Source organism: Pholcus phalangioides, unplaced genomic scaffold (assembly GCF_987345545.1).
Source record: "Pholcus phalangioides strain wild (caught in Gottingen) unplaced genomic scaffold, Ppha-v1.0 ptg000009l_1, whole genome shotgun sequence".
Taxonomy (NCBI): Eukaryota; Metazoa; Arthropoda; class Arachnida; order Araneae; family Pholcidae; genus Pholcus; species Pholcus phalangioides.
Genome location: NW_028301602.1, coordinates 50,503,687 through 50,522,592, shown reverse-complemented (window position 1 = coordinate 50,522,592; position 18,906 = coordinate 50,503,687). Strand labels below are relative to the sequence as shown.

Sequence of the window (18,906 nt, the reverse complement as noted above, 5' to 3'; positions counted from 1 at the left end):
TTTAAAAAAAGAATAAATACTTGTGTTTCAATAATCAGTCCATTAATACGCTAATTCTCACTGTAATAAAATCACTGTAAATAAGGCTATTATTTATTTACGAAACAATAGCCTTATTGACAGTTCAATCAAAAACCTTCAAATCCGGACTCATCAGAATACTCATCAGTAGAGCCCAGATTATATGCACTGAAAAATGCCAAGATATGCATTAAAACCCAAAATATACACTAAAATACCCTGAAAAACAAAAAATTGTGAAATATGTATCAAAAATGAGAAAACACCCTTGAAAAAGCAACTCCAGTAACAAAATACTAATAACAATAATTTCAACGTTGTTTCAAAAAAAAAAAATTAAACATTTATGACACTCCAGAAATACACAGCGTTACTGTGTAACATTACAATAAAATGATTGATATTTTGAAAATACTGTATTACAAGCATCTTTATTAATTCACTAAATCCCACCTCCAGAAATTTTTTTTTATGAAAATATTACAAGCAATATTTACTTGAAACATTAAAAAAAGTATGCACTTATTCTGAAAATTCTTTGATTTTATGCATTTATATGCATTAATGCTGAAAAGGCCAAAATATGCAAATGTATATGCACACATGCATTTTTCGTATAATCCAGGCCAGGGTATAAAAAAAATCTTTTTAATTAAAAAAAAACAAAAAAATGGGGTTTTTTAAATTAAAATTAATGATTCCTTATTAATTTCAACAAATTAAATTAATTAAAACGAAATAATTAAATCAATTAGAATAAATTCATTAATTAAATTGATTAACACAAACTAATTATAAATGGCCATAATTATCAGAAAAAAATACACCAACACGTTGATGACCCTGAAACATAAAATCGATATAGGGATATATAAGGATCGATATATAGGGCCCGGTGAAAGCTCGAATTTCGGGCATTGGCCAGGTCAACTGGGCTGGCCCCTTCCCTAAGGAGCAGCGTCTGCCAGTCGTAATGGTCATAAGGTGCTTATGACAGACAATCAATAACTACCTGACACTGACGTCACAAAAATTATGTTCCCGTCCGAAATACGCTCTCGCATGACCAGGGGGTAAAAGCTGCTCAAAAACAGGTTTGCTTCAAGCGGGAAAACTCTCCCATTTGTCCGTAGCCTAAATGGAGTGGATGGAAAACATATCTGTATAGAAAAACTTTCAAATGCAGGTTCTACCAACTTCAATTATAAATTGTACCACTCCATCGCGCTATTAGCATGCTGTGAGGCAGATGATGTATTCGTGATGGTAGAGGCTGGGTATGTGGGTAGGAATAGTGACGGCAGCATATTTCGAGCGTCTGCTATGAAATATTGGTTAGCACATTCGCAACTGGAGATTCCTGCTCACTCCAGACTACCATGCTGTGAACATGAGTGCTTCCCCCATTACTTTGTGGCAGATGTGGCAATTCTGTTGTTGCAAAATTGCGTCCCTATTCTAAAAGAATCCTCAACAATGGGAAGAGAATCTTCAATTATAGATTGAACAGGGGAAGGAGAACAATTGAATGCACCTTTATCATGATGGCTGAAAAGTTCCAAGTGCTAAGTATACCAATACGGTGCCGCAACAGCAAAATAGTGGGTATAGTGAAGAGAGTGCACTACACAATTTCATCCAGGAAAAGAAAAAAGAGGGATATACGGGTCATTCCCAAAAAAAGTGTACAAACTGTTTCCGAGACTTTGTAATTTTTTTTACAAAATTTCAAAGCACTCTGGTGGTAATTTTAATTTTTTTCTAATTCTTCATTTAATTCTCTGTCATGCAGTGTTTCTTGATTTGTTTCAGATGGTATCCATTTGTTTTAAAAAATCATTGTAGCAAAACGTCAAAATCTGGCCGTCCCAGCTTCAAAAAAATGTTAAACAAAAAGATGTGGTGCAAACCTGGAATTTTTTTCAGAAAACATGGAATCATATTTTATATATGTGCCATAGATGAATAAAACTGACAATAAAATTTTGGAAATTTTTTTTTTTTCTTATGAAAAACTATTTTTTTGTTCATGTCCCAAAGTTTTCCCATTTTAAAATGTCCACTCTGTTACGATCATTTGAGAAATATATTTTTATACCAGATTAAATCTGATAATACTTTTGAGCTCATTGAAAGGTTTACTTTTAATGCTTGATCAACAATTGTAGATATGCCTTTTGCAAAATGACTCAATATTCATTTTATGTCTTTAGTACCAGATTTTTCTGTCAGATGTCCACTCCATTATGTCATTATAATAAATAATTAAGATTTTTTTCTCATTTATATCAGAATCTAGTGTTAGCACATGGAGATATGCTTCAAAATATAAAAGTTTTCACAAATCATTTAAATTTATAATGGAAAAAAAAAAAACTTAGGCTAATTTATCCACTCTGTTACATCTTCAAAAACTCAACCAACGCAACAGAATGGAAACTGATTTAAAGTAAAGTTTTCTTAGTTAAGAGGTTTTGAAGTTTCAAGTTAAATTTAATAAGTTATCTATTCAATTTAAATCCTTTAACACATTCTCTCCCCCCCCCCCATCATATTTTTTCAGTTAAATATGAAAGTTAAATACAAATCGTCAAAATCACTGCCATGCACAGATCCAGGGAGGTTTGGCATAAGGGGCATTTTAGTATGAATAAAGGTCGTTATATGACAATACATAGGGACAGAACAATGATTTCCCTATATTATTTTTGTTTCCTGGCTCTATCTCCCCCCCCCCCAAGTCTCACTGGATATACTCAATCACTAATACAAGATATATAAATGCAAGATTTATACCAACATCAAATTACCATTCAATTTCAACAAAAAATTTTGAAGTAAAAGAAAGTTGGAAATAGGGAAACATGCTTATGTTGGCAGCACAGTAATTTGAAATATAAATTGAGTGCACTATATAAACTGAGATTAATCCAAACATAGTTGATGATATCTCGTGTAGCAGAGAGTCTAAATCCTGTATGTATGGCAAATGTTTGAATTGTCATGACAAGATGGTATCTATGAATGAAATTTCTAAATCGCTGGATTAGAATAGCACTGTACAATGTGAAAAATGGCAGCGCAAATTTTGCCTCCTCTTCCCCCAGATCTGTGCCCATGCTGGTTTATAACAAATAATTCTTATAGGGGTGTAATGTTACAAGGTGCACTTCAATGAAAGTACAGTAGTTGGCTGTAAACAGTGTTTATTGCAAACTAGAAAAAGTAGAAAAGAATGGTAAAATGATAGATGTTACAAAAATAACAGAAGAGCAGACATTGTGGAACCTAACAGACTTAATCAATGTTTTCCAAAAAGAAATGAAATTTTTCAAGAAACACATTTTTAACATCCAACACCAATATAGAGCTTACCAAATGTGTATTAGAAACATACAAAAACAAAGCGCTTCTTCATGTGTATTTCAGTGAAAATTATAATTGCAAATTATCTGAAGTCATCATTTCAGTGGGTCAAGAAATCAAGTATGTCTTCATACCTGTGTACTGTATGTTGCGGGATGTGAAAAGCCAATTTCGTTCTGCTCAGTGTCACAACAGAATTTTGAGCATGGACCTTCATCTACTTGGGCTCATTTGGAACCGATTTTGAAAGTAATGAAAGAATAATATGAAAAATAGATGCGATTCATTTTTTTTTTCTGATGGACGTTGTACTCAGTACAAACAAAAGAAAATTTTTACTTATTAGACAAATGTCTTAAAATATTTCAAGTGTTGTACTTGTGAATTTTTTTGAAGCAAACCATGGAAAAAGAGCAGTTGATGGTGTTAGTGATATATTGAAAAAAACAGCTGATAGCATGTGGGAATGACATATCAGATACTACTCAGTTTCACAATTCTCAAAGGTGCCACCAATGTAAAATTGTACGAAATCAAAAATGAAGAAATAAAAGGTATAAAAAAAATTACCCAGAATGATATACCTGTGCTGAAAGGCACTATACAGTCCACCAAATAGTAGCAACTGGCAATGGATTGCTGCAATACAGAGACGTTTCTTGCTTTTGTGAAAGAAATGCTAATCTCTGAATGCTACGAAAAGAAAACTTACTCTTGCCAAAGAAGTATAAAACCGGAAGTTCCACAACCGAATTCAGAGTTTGAATCTCTGGAAAATGACATTCAAGAAAATAGTGAAAACTATGCTATCGACTCCAAAGGAAATAGCAATGAAAAAATGTCAACTGGTCTAATTTAAGCAGGTGTTCATGAAATTTTGATTTTGTTATGTATATAAATCTACATACACATACGTTGTTGTAACCCAAAATGACAGCGAAGATGATGGTAGTCAAAGTTATGTGCCTCAAAACTATGAATGATGCTAGGAAGCTGTTCAGAGCCAATGACAAAGATATCTCAGGAGCGGAAAATGAAAATTTGATTTTTGTAGCAGGAAAAATGTTTTGTAGCAGAATTTATCAGTTTTGTAACACTTTAAAATTTTGTCACTAAATAAAATACACAGTTTTTATATACAGATATGCAATAGCATACACAGGATTACATTTTACCTCAAGAAACAGTGTTATTTCAGCTCAGAAGAAAGGGGGTGTCCCCCAAGGTACAAAATACATAGAGACTTCATCTGGAAGAAATAATTATATATTTTTAAATCATAAAAAAAAATTGAGACTTCTTGATTTATATTTTTACATTCTCTACAATATCAACAAATGAGAGGCTTTTAACAGACATTTTAACTATGGTGTGTTTAAGATTTTAAAAATAATTTGAAAATGAGAGTTTTTAGATTTAGCTTGTAGACTTGGTAATCAATAATTTAAAAAAAAATCACTAAAGGAGAGGCTTGAAACATTCATTATAAAAGTGATTATTTTTCTTGTTTTTGCCGCTGATGAAGTCTAAGTATAGTACTTTCGTTCTCTTCAGTTTCAAGCATTTTTGAACGTTTGATCATGCTTCTTTTACCAGAATTTACCCATTTCATATTTAAAATTATGTTTCTTTTTGAGTTTGCTCTTGATCATCATCTGAGTTTGATTCAACATACTTTGAGATGACTTCTTTTCCTGAGTCATTCTTAGAATATTTATTAGAAATACTCAGAAATTTAATAGAATGATTAAAAATTAGAATTAAATTATTTGTAATTTAAACTACAGAAATAAAACTAAAATAATGATTAAACTATTAGAAATTTAATAGAATGATTCTATATTAAACAAAAATTCAACTCGAGTACATTTTTTTTTCACTCTTTATTTTTAACTGATTTGTGATTGCGACGTGTATTTTATTTTCCAGCATCTTTGACAGATTTCCAGTCTCTCGTTTTACTTCCAAGTTTTCAATTATTCTACTATTCATTCTATTGATACGCCAGTTTCTTTTACTGTTTTTACTGAATTTTCTGTTTTCTCCCCAAAAATGAAATTTTTGTGATTTGATGAAATGACAATTTACACAACGCTTATGAAACATGTTTTTCCCCCGGGTAAATTCTTGGGGAATAATTTTTTTCCTAAACGTAGGGATTTTTTTACAATCATGGGCGAAATTCAGGAAATATAAGAAGTTTTCGGGAGTACAGGAGGTAGAGAGTACCAGGAGACTTGGCAGCTATGCCATAGAAAATAACGACCTAGGCAAACCACATTCCTACATGTGGAAGCCCCTAGCTGTCAGTATAACTGCTCTATCTAAATGCACTAGGATTTTAAGCTAGATAAAAAATTCCTTTTGCAAAAAAGCAAAAATGGAGAGAAAAGCAAAATACTACAATGCTAATGATTGATGGTTGGATGTCTACTCGTTTCATAACTCCTGTAGGCATTTTTGTGGAAGTGGCTACTTCTTCTTTTGCCTTCTAAGATTTTCTTTCGCATTTTGCGAAAAATGTGACAGTAGCCTGCGTGGAATGACTTAAAAAAAAGATAGGTCTAGGGCAATTTATTTCATAGGTTTGTTAGATCATCTCGTATTTTATGATAGACCAATGTTTCTCATAGTATTCAGATCTTGGAAGGGGCGATCACCGTCCTCTGGAACTGCGTCTTGTTTTGGAATCGGCTATAAACTGTAGACCCAAATACAATTAGCCTTGGTATGCAGAATATGATAATGATGAGACAAAAATGGTCACTTTAGCTGTGAAGGATGTGCTAGCTTGTTAAAATATTTTTCATTATCAGAATGTCTACCACATACCCAAAGAAAAGTTTTGTGAATTTTTGTAGACCTCTGCTTGTCTGCCTAAATAAGCTTTGCTGGAATCTAACATCAAATGCCTTTCAAACCAACCATGACCATGGTCTACACAAAGTAATTTTAATTTATGCTCACCTGGAAGCCATTTTCCATTAAACACTAAACATGTTGGTGAATGGCGTAAAAGGAAATGACATATCAAGAGAATGAATAGTAGAAAATGAATAATAGAAAACTTGGAAGTAAAACAAGAGACTGAAAATCTGTTAAAGATGCTGTAAAATAAAATACAAAGAACAATCACAAATCAATTAAAAATAGGGAGTGAAGATATAGGGAGTACAGATGTACTCGGATTGAATTTTTTGTCAAAATAAATCAAAGGAGTCTACTTCTTTTGGAAAAAAATAGCTGGAAACAGTGATTGAAGGATTTTTGTTTTTTGTTGTTCTGTGGATAAGCAGTAATTCGCTTAGTTTATTTTATACGTTGTCGGAAGCTAAGGCGCCAAATCCTGGAAGGAAGGGGGCCTCAAGCTAATTCCATTTACAGCCCACCAAGAAATAAAATTGCTAGGAAGACAAATGGTGTTATGGGAAAGTCAGCTTCTATTGTGACGCAACTTCAAATTTCATCTTAGGAAACTTTTGTTTGAGGTGCAAGCTTGCACAGAATTGGACAATTTCTGCATTTTTGTAGCAGTATGTAGCAAATGAGGGAGAAATTGTCAAAATTGTAACAATGTAACAGACATCGGAAATTTTAACAGTTCGTAACAATTGTAGCAGATTTTCCACTCCTAATATCTCTAACATCCACTTTGACCAGATTTAAAAATTTTGATAGAGCCAAAATTCAAACCACAAGGAGGGGGGACGGGGGGCGTGTGTTTTTTGAATTTCCTCATAGCGTGGATCTTTTTCAGGTGTCAGAGGAGTGGGATACCTTTCATATTGTCTATATAATTGTTGAAAAAATAAAAGTATTTAGAATAAGTGTGATTGCTTACTCTAAGTTAAACATTTCTGTCCACTCTGTCACAATAGTGTGTAAAATGTTACAATGGTGTCCACTCTATAACGGAAGCATTTTTGTAGTTCACAGGCAAAAAAATTAAAAAGCACTTCAAACTAAGATGTTAAATTATAAGTTACCAACCCATTGTTTGCCAGAAATAAAACAAATTACATATAAGTAGTTGAAAAAAATAAACTTTTCTATATGCTATTTCGAAAAAATCATGAAAAACGACACAAAAAAAAAGTAGAAAATTTTTTAACTTTTTTTCAGCCCATGTATAAGAAATAAGCTGATTTCATTTTATGGGGTAATGAATTGATATTTATTTAACAGAAATGATATTTATTTTTTTACAGCGACATTTGTTTTCGTAACAGAGTGAACAAAATCCATCATTTTCAGTCATAAAACCCAAAAAATAATCACGAAATAAAAGTGAAAAATATTTGAAATATTAAACTTCAAGTCATTGGCTATAATTTGAGATCAATTTCATTTCGAAAATTTAACTTTGATTTTTTCATCTGAAAACTGTGGAATGTACACGTTTGTTGGGAATGACCGATATACATATACTCCAAGGCAATTTGAAGCGACCTAGGCACGCCATCTTTACCTCTTCATCGTCGCCAAGTGTTCTGCATCCTAATTCGACTGCAAACGCTGTCAGGAATTACTTGGAACATTTTTGTTACGAACTTTCGACGGTAGATAACGCAATTTGTTCGATGGCGTTCAGAAATATCGATGATACCGGTTTCGGTTAAGCGCACGAAGACACGATTGGTAGAGAACTGGCAGGGCGTGTAGAGAAAAGTCTAGAAAGTCCGGCCCCTCCATACGGTAGCGCAGCCGACTAGGAAACTGTGAAACAGAATTTTGTGGAATGTTCTTTTTCTCGAAGTTTCTATCCGGGTTATAAATACCGCTGCGCTCACAAGATGGCAGACTGAGAGGTGAGACAGACTATTGCTGAAGTCAGTCGTGGTTAAACTTTGCGAAAAAGTTGTTAGCTCTCTAATTAGCCTGTAAATACATGTAAAGTGCTGTTCTGTAAATAAATCTATGTTTGTCCGTCGAACCGCTTCTTGTTTTGCAACATCGAAGTCTTGCGGAAAATTATCCAGAACATTATTTTTTGAGTCCTCTGGGATCAGTGCCTTAGCAATGGAATTATTGTATAAAATTCTTTTTACGATTCCCATGGCATAATATGCATAAAATGTTGTAAATACTGTACATATAGTGTAATTTATATATCCTTATACATATCAATGTCTATATTTTCCTGTGCACCTCGCAAATGAATTTTAAAAGTTTTTGAAATACCAACTGAACACTGCTTATAAAGGTGGCTCCGCCTTTGACGCTAGGGGAATTCTGCCTCTTCCCCCCAGATATCTGCCCATGCTGGTTTATAACAAATAATTCTTATAGGGGTGTAATGTTACAGGGTGCACTTCAATGAAAGTACAGTAGTTGGATGTAAACAGTGTTTATTATACAGGGTGTTTCAAAAAGAATCATGCAATTAAAAAAAAATCAACTATTCAGCTTTTAATTCGTTTTGATTGAATGTATAGGTTGAAAAAGAGAAATCTTGAGTTTCATGCAGTTGCTGACAGGTAGCGCTATAGTTATTCCTTCAGCCGCCACTTCAGTGTTTGTCAAGATTGCGACTGCACAACAGAATGCGCCACAAGATGACAATTTTTAATACGTTTAGCAACGAGGCTATTTTTCATCTAAGTGGCAGGGTCAACTGCCACAATGTTATAAATATGGGGTATGGGACAGCCACATGAAATTGTACAGCATGAGAACGCTTCAACCAAAGTTAATGTTTTTTTATGCAATTTCTCGGAGAAAAGTACATGGCCCCTTTTTGCATAGAGACTGTTACAGAAATCACATATCTTGGTATGCTTAAAAACTGGCTTTTCTCACAGTTAGAAACCGATTAAGATGACTTCATTTTCCAGCAAAATTTTAAAACAAATTTGACTACTGTATAGACATATGCCGTGCATCTCAAGGTGGACATATTGAGTACCTTTCATTTGGTTCATAAAAAACTATTAGCCATGTAATATAAAATTTATCTTAAGTGCGTATGTTTAATATTTTTCGTAATACACATTTCAAATCAGGTGATTTTTTTTTAAACACCCAGTGAACCAAATAAAAAAAGCTTTCAACATAGATTGAAGTTGGAAAAGATGTGTACGTCTACATGATTTGAGCATGTCCACACCTTGTTGGGAAATGTTTGTAATCAAAATAAACATTAAAGAAACATTTGATGTCTAAAAACATCGGTTTTTTTTTTTCCTTCTAAATTTCAATCATCTGTCATAGTTTTTTAAAGTAATTTGGTCTTCATGTCAGTAAGTAATGAAACCTCCATAACTCGGGAGTGTCCATGTTGACTCAAAGCAGATTCTGGAAGTTTTGTTTGATCAGACTTTCACAATGGTTTGCTATCATTGTTATATACATGCATAATCATGTGTATGTGAGCAATTTCTATATCTCATCATCAAATAAACAAAATGACCCAATTTGTTTTTGCAAAAAGTTTCAGAATCTCATATTAGATTGCAAAAAAACGTATCGTGTCACAACAGCTGTGCTAGAAAAAAAGGTGGACAATCTATTTGTGACTCGTAGCCCGCAGGTTGAATTTTCAGGTTCCAAACAGTGGGAAGTGACGCGTGGTTTGAAGAATATCTGCAAACGGGGCGTCTGAAGTGTTTCACACCTGTGGATAACAGTCTTGAGCTGTACGTAGGAAGATTTAATTTTTGAATAAAATGTGTGGGTGCTCGGAACCTTGCCACAATACTATGGGTGCTCAAGCACACTCCCGGCTCTGACACCACTATACGTAAAAACCATGAAATGAAGAAAAGTTGAAATGTGAGTGAGCAATGTTTTACAACTTCATGGACTTGGCCAATACACAGGTAATTTAAAAAATTAATGGTGATAACACAGCACAAATTTCATTTGACTTAAACAGGGTTCAGACATCTTGGAGGTTTCTCCCATTGAATTTAACAATATGCCGAACATGAGAATAATATTTGTCAAGTTATCAGGGTGGTCACTTATCGAGGTTCTGCTGCATTTATTTTTAAACACAATGTAATAAAAGGGCTAAGATTTCTAAAAATATTTTCGCAATATGTAACAAGGAAATTGTTAGGTTTTATTTTCGTGCTTAGTTTTTTTTAGGACATAAATGCATTTTTTTAACAATTCTTAGGTCATCACCTTTCTTATTTTTTGACAAAATAAAGTGTTCCAGACTGTCACGAAGCTGGGCTGGAAGAGATCTCGGCAACAAGATAAGTCCAGCGGCAAAGTTCTGGGGTTCATTCATTCAGGTCATAAAAACCCTTATATAATGACCATAACAATGAATAGTAATTATAATGATCCGACGCTTATTTTTCCCACAACAAAAAAATTTTTCACAAGCCCTCACGATATAAGAACCTAATTCATTAATTAAAAACCAAATCACATTAAGTTTTTAAGAAAAAGTTTGATACCATTGCATACCCAGCTGAAAGCACGTGCTTTAGCCCCCTCCCCACAGGTTGGACATTTCATGGACCCCATCAAAAGTAAATCCTACTGTATTAAGCCAAAAAAAAAATTCATCCCGCGCTGGCTGAATGCCATGAAGTGTCCATCTTTCATCACGTTTATATGTAAACAATGAAAAAATAGCTACACTGAGATGAATAAGTGTATTGTTTATTACATGAAAAAAATGCTACATACCTGATAAATTTACTTTCTTGATTATTTCACTCAAGACGTTCTCAACAGCATCCTTCGCGGAGCAACTGGACCTTGTGTAATCGTACGATTCCAGATACCTCTCAACCAAACTGACGAATTTAAGATCGAAGGTCTCCATTTTTTCCTGACGATTTGGATGATTCGATTAGGATCACACTTCTCTTCAGAGCAATCAAACCACCAATCACTCTCTGCAATCGTGATGCATAAAAATTGCCAAGCGATGGCGCCATTGGCAGTCTCCAACTCATTTGGTTGAAAAGTGAGGGAGAGGGGAAAAAAGATTCATAGCTCACTCACCGAGAAATCGCTCCATGTGTGGAAGCTTTAAGGTGTGTAAAATTAATTGGCAATTTTTAATTACTGTAATATTAATTATAAAAGAGTAACTGATATAGAAATCATTGTCTTATTTTTATTAACCGGCTGCAGTATTATAAAGGTTGAAAACCACTGTTGCAGAACCTAGGACATTTTCCTAGTTTTTTGTTCTACCGCTCACCTTAAATTATTTTGCCCTCCTCAACTTAAGTCCACTCATAGCTTCTGTTGCCCTTCCCGGGCCAGTGCCATCTTAACACATGGCCTGGGGCCTCAGAAAAACGAGAAGCTGTTACATTTTTTGAGATTTTTCTAGTTAGGGCCTCTGAAAAATCGCTTGCCCTGGGGACCCACGATACTTTATAGGGAAAACATTTATAATGGGAAAAAACAAACTTTCTCCCCCCACCCCATAAAATTTAGGGAACCAGAAAACTCTTAAAAATCAGTTTGAAAATTATTTTTCCACATCACGTAAAAACTGTGCATAACTGCCACCGTGGTGCCAAAAAATTTTCCTAATAGCAATGGGTTTTTAACGTGACTTCATTCCTCTAACAATTAATTCACTATAAAATGTTTTTCAGATTTCTTCAATTATTTTCTCAAAAACAGTCTTTTGGTAAGACACATACAAAAAAAAGAAGGATACTTGACTTTTTTCTAAATTATATATTTATATATATAATTTTTTGAACACAATTTTCTTGATTAAAAAATTAAGAAATATGATTAAAATATACTCAGAAAATTTATAAATTAAAATAACATGTACTATATTTCCCACAAGCACTAAAATTAATCTTATTCTAAATCATAAATACAGTACTTGCAAACACCATGACATGTTGATCACACAGATCTTACATACAATTCACTAACAAAACTGCCCTCATGCTCACCTCTGATATCTGATGTTATCCCATTAATTGGAAACTTATCTAGAAAATTCACACTCTTCCGATACGCCATTTCAATCTGAACACTATGCCTTTAGATAAAAAATGAACATACACAAGTGGTGAGGTAATGTGACCCCAGGGACACTTTGATCGAGGTGGCAAGATGTGTGGGGTTAAAATGAGCCCAATTAAAGACCTGTTTACACGCGGTAAGTGATTAAGTTAACTAAATTTTAAGTTACAGATTGTTCTTAAAAGTGCCCACGTATGATAAGTGATTAAGTAGACGCTCATTGGATAATTTTCATGGAGGCCAAGAGCAACTAGCGCATGCATGCTTCAGTCGACTCAAATCTACAGAGGGAGAGACCTAACTCGCAGGAGAATAGTAATTTTTTATTTATCTGACATTCAGAGGTTTTTTGAAGCTCATAGCTTCCGCAACATGGATGAAGATGATACGGTAGAACTTATGAATACTGTGATCAGAGCCACATTATGATATTTTTTTTGAAAAACAAATTTATTCACTTTCACTTATACAAGAGGGGAAAAAAGAATACATAGCAGATGATAAACTGATGTAAATATAGATATGATATTTCAATTGAAGTTAAAGATAAATTATGAATTACGTAAAGAGAAGATTCTTGGCATTCATAGGAAATTCTAAGGGTTAAAAATTAAATAATTCATTAAACATTAAAATTATTTGAAAATTTTTAAAATTTTGAATTTAATATTTATTCCTTTCTGTATACAGGATGCCCCTGTATCATTTTTATTTTATTTAAAAAAATCTGGATTCCCGGAAAGAGTCCGGGTTTTAATTTATAATACATAGAATATATTTATACAACATGCAGGACCGTTATTTAACAGTGGATACCTTTTGTTGTTTTGATATTTAGTCTTAGATAGTGATATTTATTATAATTATACTTGTTGCTTTTAGCATTTTTATGCTTGCTTGAGCGTCAATAGCTTCCCACAGCCCCATATCATTTATTAAAGGACCCAGAAATCATATTTTATATTTATAATCCAGATCTTATTTATGTTTCCATTTCTCTTGTGTTTCATAATATTTTTCATATTGTTTTCTATGCTGGCAATTTTTTTTTTTTTTTTTTGGCGCCTGTAATGTGTCTAACGGCCTTGGCAACTTTTGATAGGGTCATCGGATATGTCCAAAATCGCCAAGCTGCCCAAACGAAGCTGTTCCAAATCCTCCATACCAGCACCCGATATATTTTTGAATCTTCAATTTTTCCCTTTTTTTTCTCCTGAGAGCACGTCGAATATCCTATTGCGCCCCCCATAATTTCCAACATTGAATATTTTTAGCTTGTTTGTTAAGGTAGTTTTTATCTCTATAGTTCAACAAGCATTCATGGCGAAAATATTCAACAAACTTGAAGGTTGTGTACCTCTGGTCACTTCACTATCCTGTATTTTCATGGAATTCTAGCGAAATGGTAGGAGACAATGCGGTACAGCTTCGATATAGGGGACACGCCAAATTGGCGACTTTTTTCCGGCGATAAGTTGCCATCGTTGGCGCGCTCTGGTTTGTTGTTGTTCTGCTGGGTTGTCGTTGTTCCAGAATATTCGAAGAATTCTGCGAGGCAGTGGCGCTGGTGGTTGTTTTTCCGTGTTCCTAGTGCGTCTTTCAAACGGGTTTTACTGCCATTTTCAAACTGGTTTTCTCTTTTTTCCATTCTATTCTCTCTCTTTTTTTCTTCCAAATGACGTCACCTTATAGCCGCGGCGTTTTGAAAAACCGTTGGGATAGTTCTTCATATTTTCTCTTCCTTCCGTATATATGATGTAGTGTGTGTGTCGGATTAATTGGAATTCCGAATTATTTTGGATATATTTTCCCTCGGGTTGTACCTTTAATATTTTCCAATATTTATTCTTTTCCACATGCAGGATGCCCCTGCATCATTATTATTTTATTCATTTATTTTACCGTTGTTTATTTATAAGAACCCGGATTCCCGAAAAGAGAGTCTCTGAGTGGCAGGCCACACCGGAAAAAATAGAACCGTTTTTATTTCACTAAATTACTAAATCACTTGCAACTTACCAACACGGCCCTTATCGCCAGCATACATTGTAACGTACTTGGCAACTTCACTCATCGCGTGTAAACGGGCCTTACGCGTAGTCTACGGGACACGTTCAGTTCCAACAAAATGTGGCCATTGTTGTTCAGAGGTGGCTGTTACAGGGTTTTAAGGCATTGCACACAGGAATTAGTTGCCTCTGAAAAATTGACAGATGAACACTCAACGCAGATAACATTAAATACTTTCAACTTGATCATGAGCGAATTACGCACACGCACTCCAGCTGCTCTACAAACAAAATGTTATTTTCAGTTTACACGTCTTCCTAGGGAAAAAAAGATGCGCGTGGCATTCTGATAGAACAGCAGGGAATGTTTCAAAAGCTAGTGACAAGAAAAAAGTATCTTGCAAAGGAAAAAAAGAGGTTCTTCGTTCTTTTGAAATGCTTATATTTAATGTTTGCTGAAATACTTACTCCGTTCACACATCTTTTACGAACAAAATGCTTCAAATACTCTACAAAATACTCAACAAACTGTTAGTGCTCACCGGTACAGAAGCAAAGCCCCTTGTAAGAGATAGGCAAGATTCAATTATTCATTCTCCAAGACTATTGGCGGTTAAGGCTTTTTTCCCGTAGATTGGGTGAAAAATCAAAATTGTCTGACCATATCTTGACTTTTTATCACATGTTTTTATGTGACCATATATCTTGTATTTTTCTGAACAGTTTTAATTTTCTATTTTTTTATCCGTTCCGACTTCGTTTGCAAAAATGTCAACGTTTTTGCCTTTTTTTAATCAAAATTTTTCAAATTTATTATTGTGTTCAAAAACATTAGTACATTTCGTGTGGAAGCACATGCTGGTTAAAAACTTTTCTTTTCAGGCATAATATTATGCCTGTGGCATGTGGCTCTTCAGAATTACACAGTTTTTGCCAAATATGCTCCATTCAATCCTGATCCTTTCGTTTATTTCATTAACGATTCCGATTCTAACTTCTTGTGCTATTTCTTCTAGTTCGTCAGGATTACTGCTGATATAAACATAGTCGTCGGCAAAACGCAAATGGTTGAGAAAGGCCTACGCAAATTGTTTTAATCAAGTTACATTGCATTCTAAAGCAAAATCACTAAGAAATAACATTCATTTCGTTAATAATTAAGTGCTGCGATTTTCAACCAGGGTATTTTCGAATTCTTCCCTCCGAGATTTAGTAGGAACGCTTTGAGATACGACAGTTCTGATCGCATTGAAATAAATTCCTTGATGATAATTTGAAGAATTCTTCGAGAATCTTTCTGAAGAATTCGGTTAATGTTAGTATATATGCACCTCGTACTCTGCGGAATTTATCGGTATTTGCTGGCCAGAGTGACGTTTTTATGTTGTGCCGAAATTTGCTACTCTCATTAATGGTAAATTAGTATTTGTTCTCAAATATTTCAGTTTTCTTCAAAAATTAAGTTGTAGTCTTCCACACAAGACGCATTGATAAAAAAAAAACTCTCTGACGTGTCCAATTACTTAAAAAAAATTTCCTTTCCCTGGGATGAATTTTAGGTGCATTCAAAAACTGTCCGGCTGCTGTCTAGTGACAAAAAAATTATGATAGAAAATTCCCTGACTTACATGAGTTCGACAGCATCTGTCGATAAGTATTGTTAATATTGAATATATATTTTATATCAATAATATTTCGGCGTATGCATAATAATTTGTCTCCTTAAAATATTAACAGTTGATAAATTGCTGTCAGTTAGTGTTCCGTGAACCGGACTGTCATCACGAGTGCATACTTCTGAAATTTTACTTAATTTTTTCTATTCGTTTGTATGCATATATTCCATTTTTTTAAAATTCACCTACGTAAGACTTTTGAATTTTATTTCCACACTGCATTTTATTCAAGTTTCTTGAAATGCTTATATGAAAGAGACTGTTACAAGTGTCATACCTCGTTTTAAGAATTTGTCAAACTAGTGTAACCTTTTCTCTTCACGTATGCGTAACGTGTAAACAGGGACGCCGGAACATATTTTCTGGTGTTGCCGAAGCAATACCAATCATTTCTATGGTATTGCTCAGCAATACCAATCATTTAGAGCCCGGAAGCTCAGGCAAAATGCCCTTTTCTGTCTAATTTCAAACTTTTTTGGTAAAAATGCCTTTTTTGAAATTTTCGTGCCATAAATGCCTATTTCAACATAGTTTCTAGTTTATTAGCGAATTTCAGAGGCCATAATCTGTAAAACTTGGGTATTTCGGGCATTAAAAACTTCAAAAAATTCTCGTTATTTTTAAAATTTTCCAACTTTCAGTATAAATTATTATCAGAAAGTCCCATCCCCACTTCCAGCCTATTTCACGCAAATAAATGATCTGAGAGACTGGGCCATGCATTAACTTTGCTTTGGCCAGATGGTGTTGGATGTGAATGATTTTGCTTCAGATGAACGCAGCCCGTGCTAGAAAAGCAGAGGAAAACTAGAAGCTTTTGTTTCTCTCCCGCACGCTTTACATAATGTCTCGGCCATGCATTGGACTGCGTTGTATGTGCATAGCTGGCTGATGGCTGTTCCAAGAGGTCATGAATTGACGTCATGGCTCACACAAGGCGGAGTAGGAGCAGACAGGGCCCATGGTGTTTTGATTTTATTTTTTGTATCATAAATGCACTGCAACCAACCATGGTTTAATATTCGATTAAATTGACCAGAGTGGCCCTCAGGGGCGTTTGGCAGATACGACACGACCACACAGGGCCCCCGCGCTTGAAGGGAGCCCTGTATTCATTGGCGTACGCAAAGGGGGTTTTGGGGTTCTCATCCCCTCCCCTCGAGCCAAGATCCCCCCAAAACTAAATCCCCCCCAGAAGGAAAAAAAATCTGAACCCCCCCCCCCCTCGGGAAAATACTGCGTACGCCCATGCCTAGGCTGACCATATTTCCTCGAGAGAAATACGGGACATTAAGATTCTAAATACGGGAAAATACGGGACACCGCCAATTATCACCAAAAATGACGCCAAAACCAAACAAAGTTGCCAAATATTGTTGAAATTACAGAAAAATCAAAATGGTGGGAAATGAACCATTACTGCAAATTGAAGTGGATTAAAATGAATTCCACGAAGAAAAACGTTCACCAAGACGAATGTGGGAGATTAATATTCTTATTTATAGTTGTAATTATCATAAAATTATTTATGAGTTGAAAAATAATGTCAATCTTTCACTTCAATAAAGAGTAAATATTCATGTAGGCTTCGTGTAAAATACGGGAAAAACCGGGACACTTTTGCCAAAAATTCGGGACGACCAAAAAAACAGAAAATACCGGGACTGTGCCGGGAAATACGGGACGTATGGTCACCCTACCCATGCCTGTATTTACCCCCCATGCCTGTATTTACCCTCACATGTGGTAATATTTAAAAAAAAATTTCTCTATTTTTGTAAAAAAAAAATAAGATAGCAATGTTTCAACTATAAAAATGGTAATGATTATTCCAAATAATACAGCAAATAAATGAGAATTATTCGCAACTCGAAGGAGCCCCACAGATTTACTCTACTGCCTCCACGTCTGGTAACGTAGTGGGGAGGGGGTCCAGGAATTACCCTAATCCTGAGGATCTACTAACATTTTTTTTTGGGCTTGAAATCAATTTAACTTAGTTTGTAATAACTTCATTATTACCTATAATTTAAACAATGGATGGGTTAAGTGCAACCAATTTTTCAGCTAGTTTTTGGACCCTTAATATCTTTGTTTTTAATTAATTTCTTCCTTCCAAAAATTATAAATGCTTTTTTTTAGTGCCTATTTTAGGCATTTTGTGCCTTTTTGCCTGCCTATTTCGACAATATTTAGCGCCTGAATTTCCGGGTTCTACCACATCATTTAAAAATAGCGCATATAGTGCACTAAAAGCGCTTTACTATGTTTGCGTGAAAAAAAAAAGAAATTTTAAATCGCTATTAATTTGAGTTATTTTTTCGCCTCTTTTACGCACTACCAACAGCGACCATTCTCCCCCTCCTCCCCGGGAACCTATCAATTGATGAAAACCTTGCATATCTAAAAATGTCTAGCACTAGGTCATTAGCCCTGGGGATGACAAAACAGTATTCGGCTAAAAAGGCATCCGTAACCGAACGCCATTGTCATCTACTTCCCGATATTTCTTATATTCATCCTTCCCCCCAGGGATTGGCGTCCTGTTGTTGAAATTGTAGGAAAAGAAAAACAGCGGTGTCCAGTGTGAAGCCCGCGGGCACCAGACACTCCAGATGGTTTTGCAGGCTGTTTTCCCTGAGCACATGCAATTAACAATAATTGAATTTGTCGGTCTTTTTGACTCAGTGAAAAGAGCTGCTGATAAGCATACAATGAGGGATACCTGTTGTCAATGGTCCCTGGTTGTTTTTTTTTTGAAATCATATACAGTATATTTTCCACATGAAGAAAAAACTCGTTTCTACAGTACAGCTACACCAATAATCCTGCCCCCCCCCCCACACACACACAAGCGTAGGACTGACAGTGAT

The 18,906-nt window shown here is 34.7% G+C and overlaps 1 protein-coding gene across 3 annotated transcripts in view; it reads right to left on the bottom strand.

Annotated features, from left to right (window-relative positions):
* OstDelta (oligosaccharide transferase delta subunit) overlaps nucleotides 1-15,021 on the bottom strand; it is a 329,525-nt gene extending 314,504 nt beyond the window's left edge. The window contains exon 1 of one of the 3 annotated variants that reach the window (XM_089236493.1): nucleotides 14,900-15,021. Coding sequence is in view for 2 of the 3 variants with exons in the window: in XM_089236491.1 (XP_089092617.1) it covers nucleotides 14,368-14,422 (55 nt within the window). In the remaining variant the exon portion in view is untranslated. Of the gene's footprint in view, nucleotides 1-14,367 lie in introns of all 3 variants that reach the window. The other 2 variants (XM_089236492.1, XM_089236491.1) reach the window with 2 other exon arrangements.
* Between the last annotated feature and the right edge of the window lie 3,885 nt (nucleotides 15,022-18,906).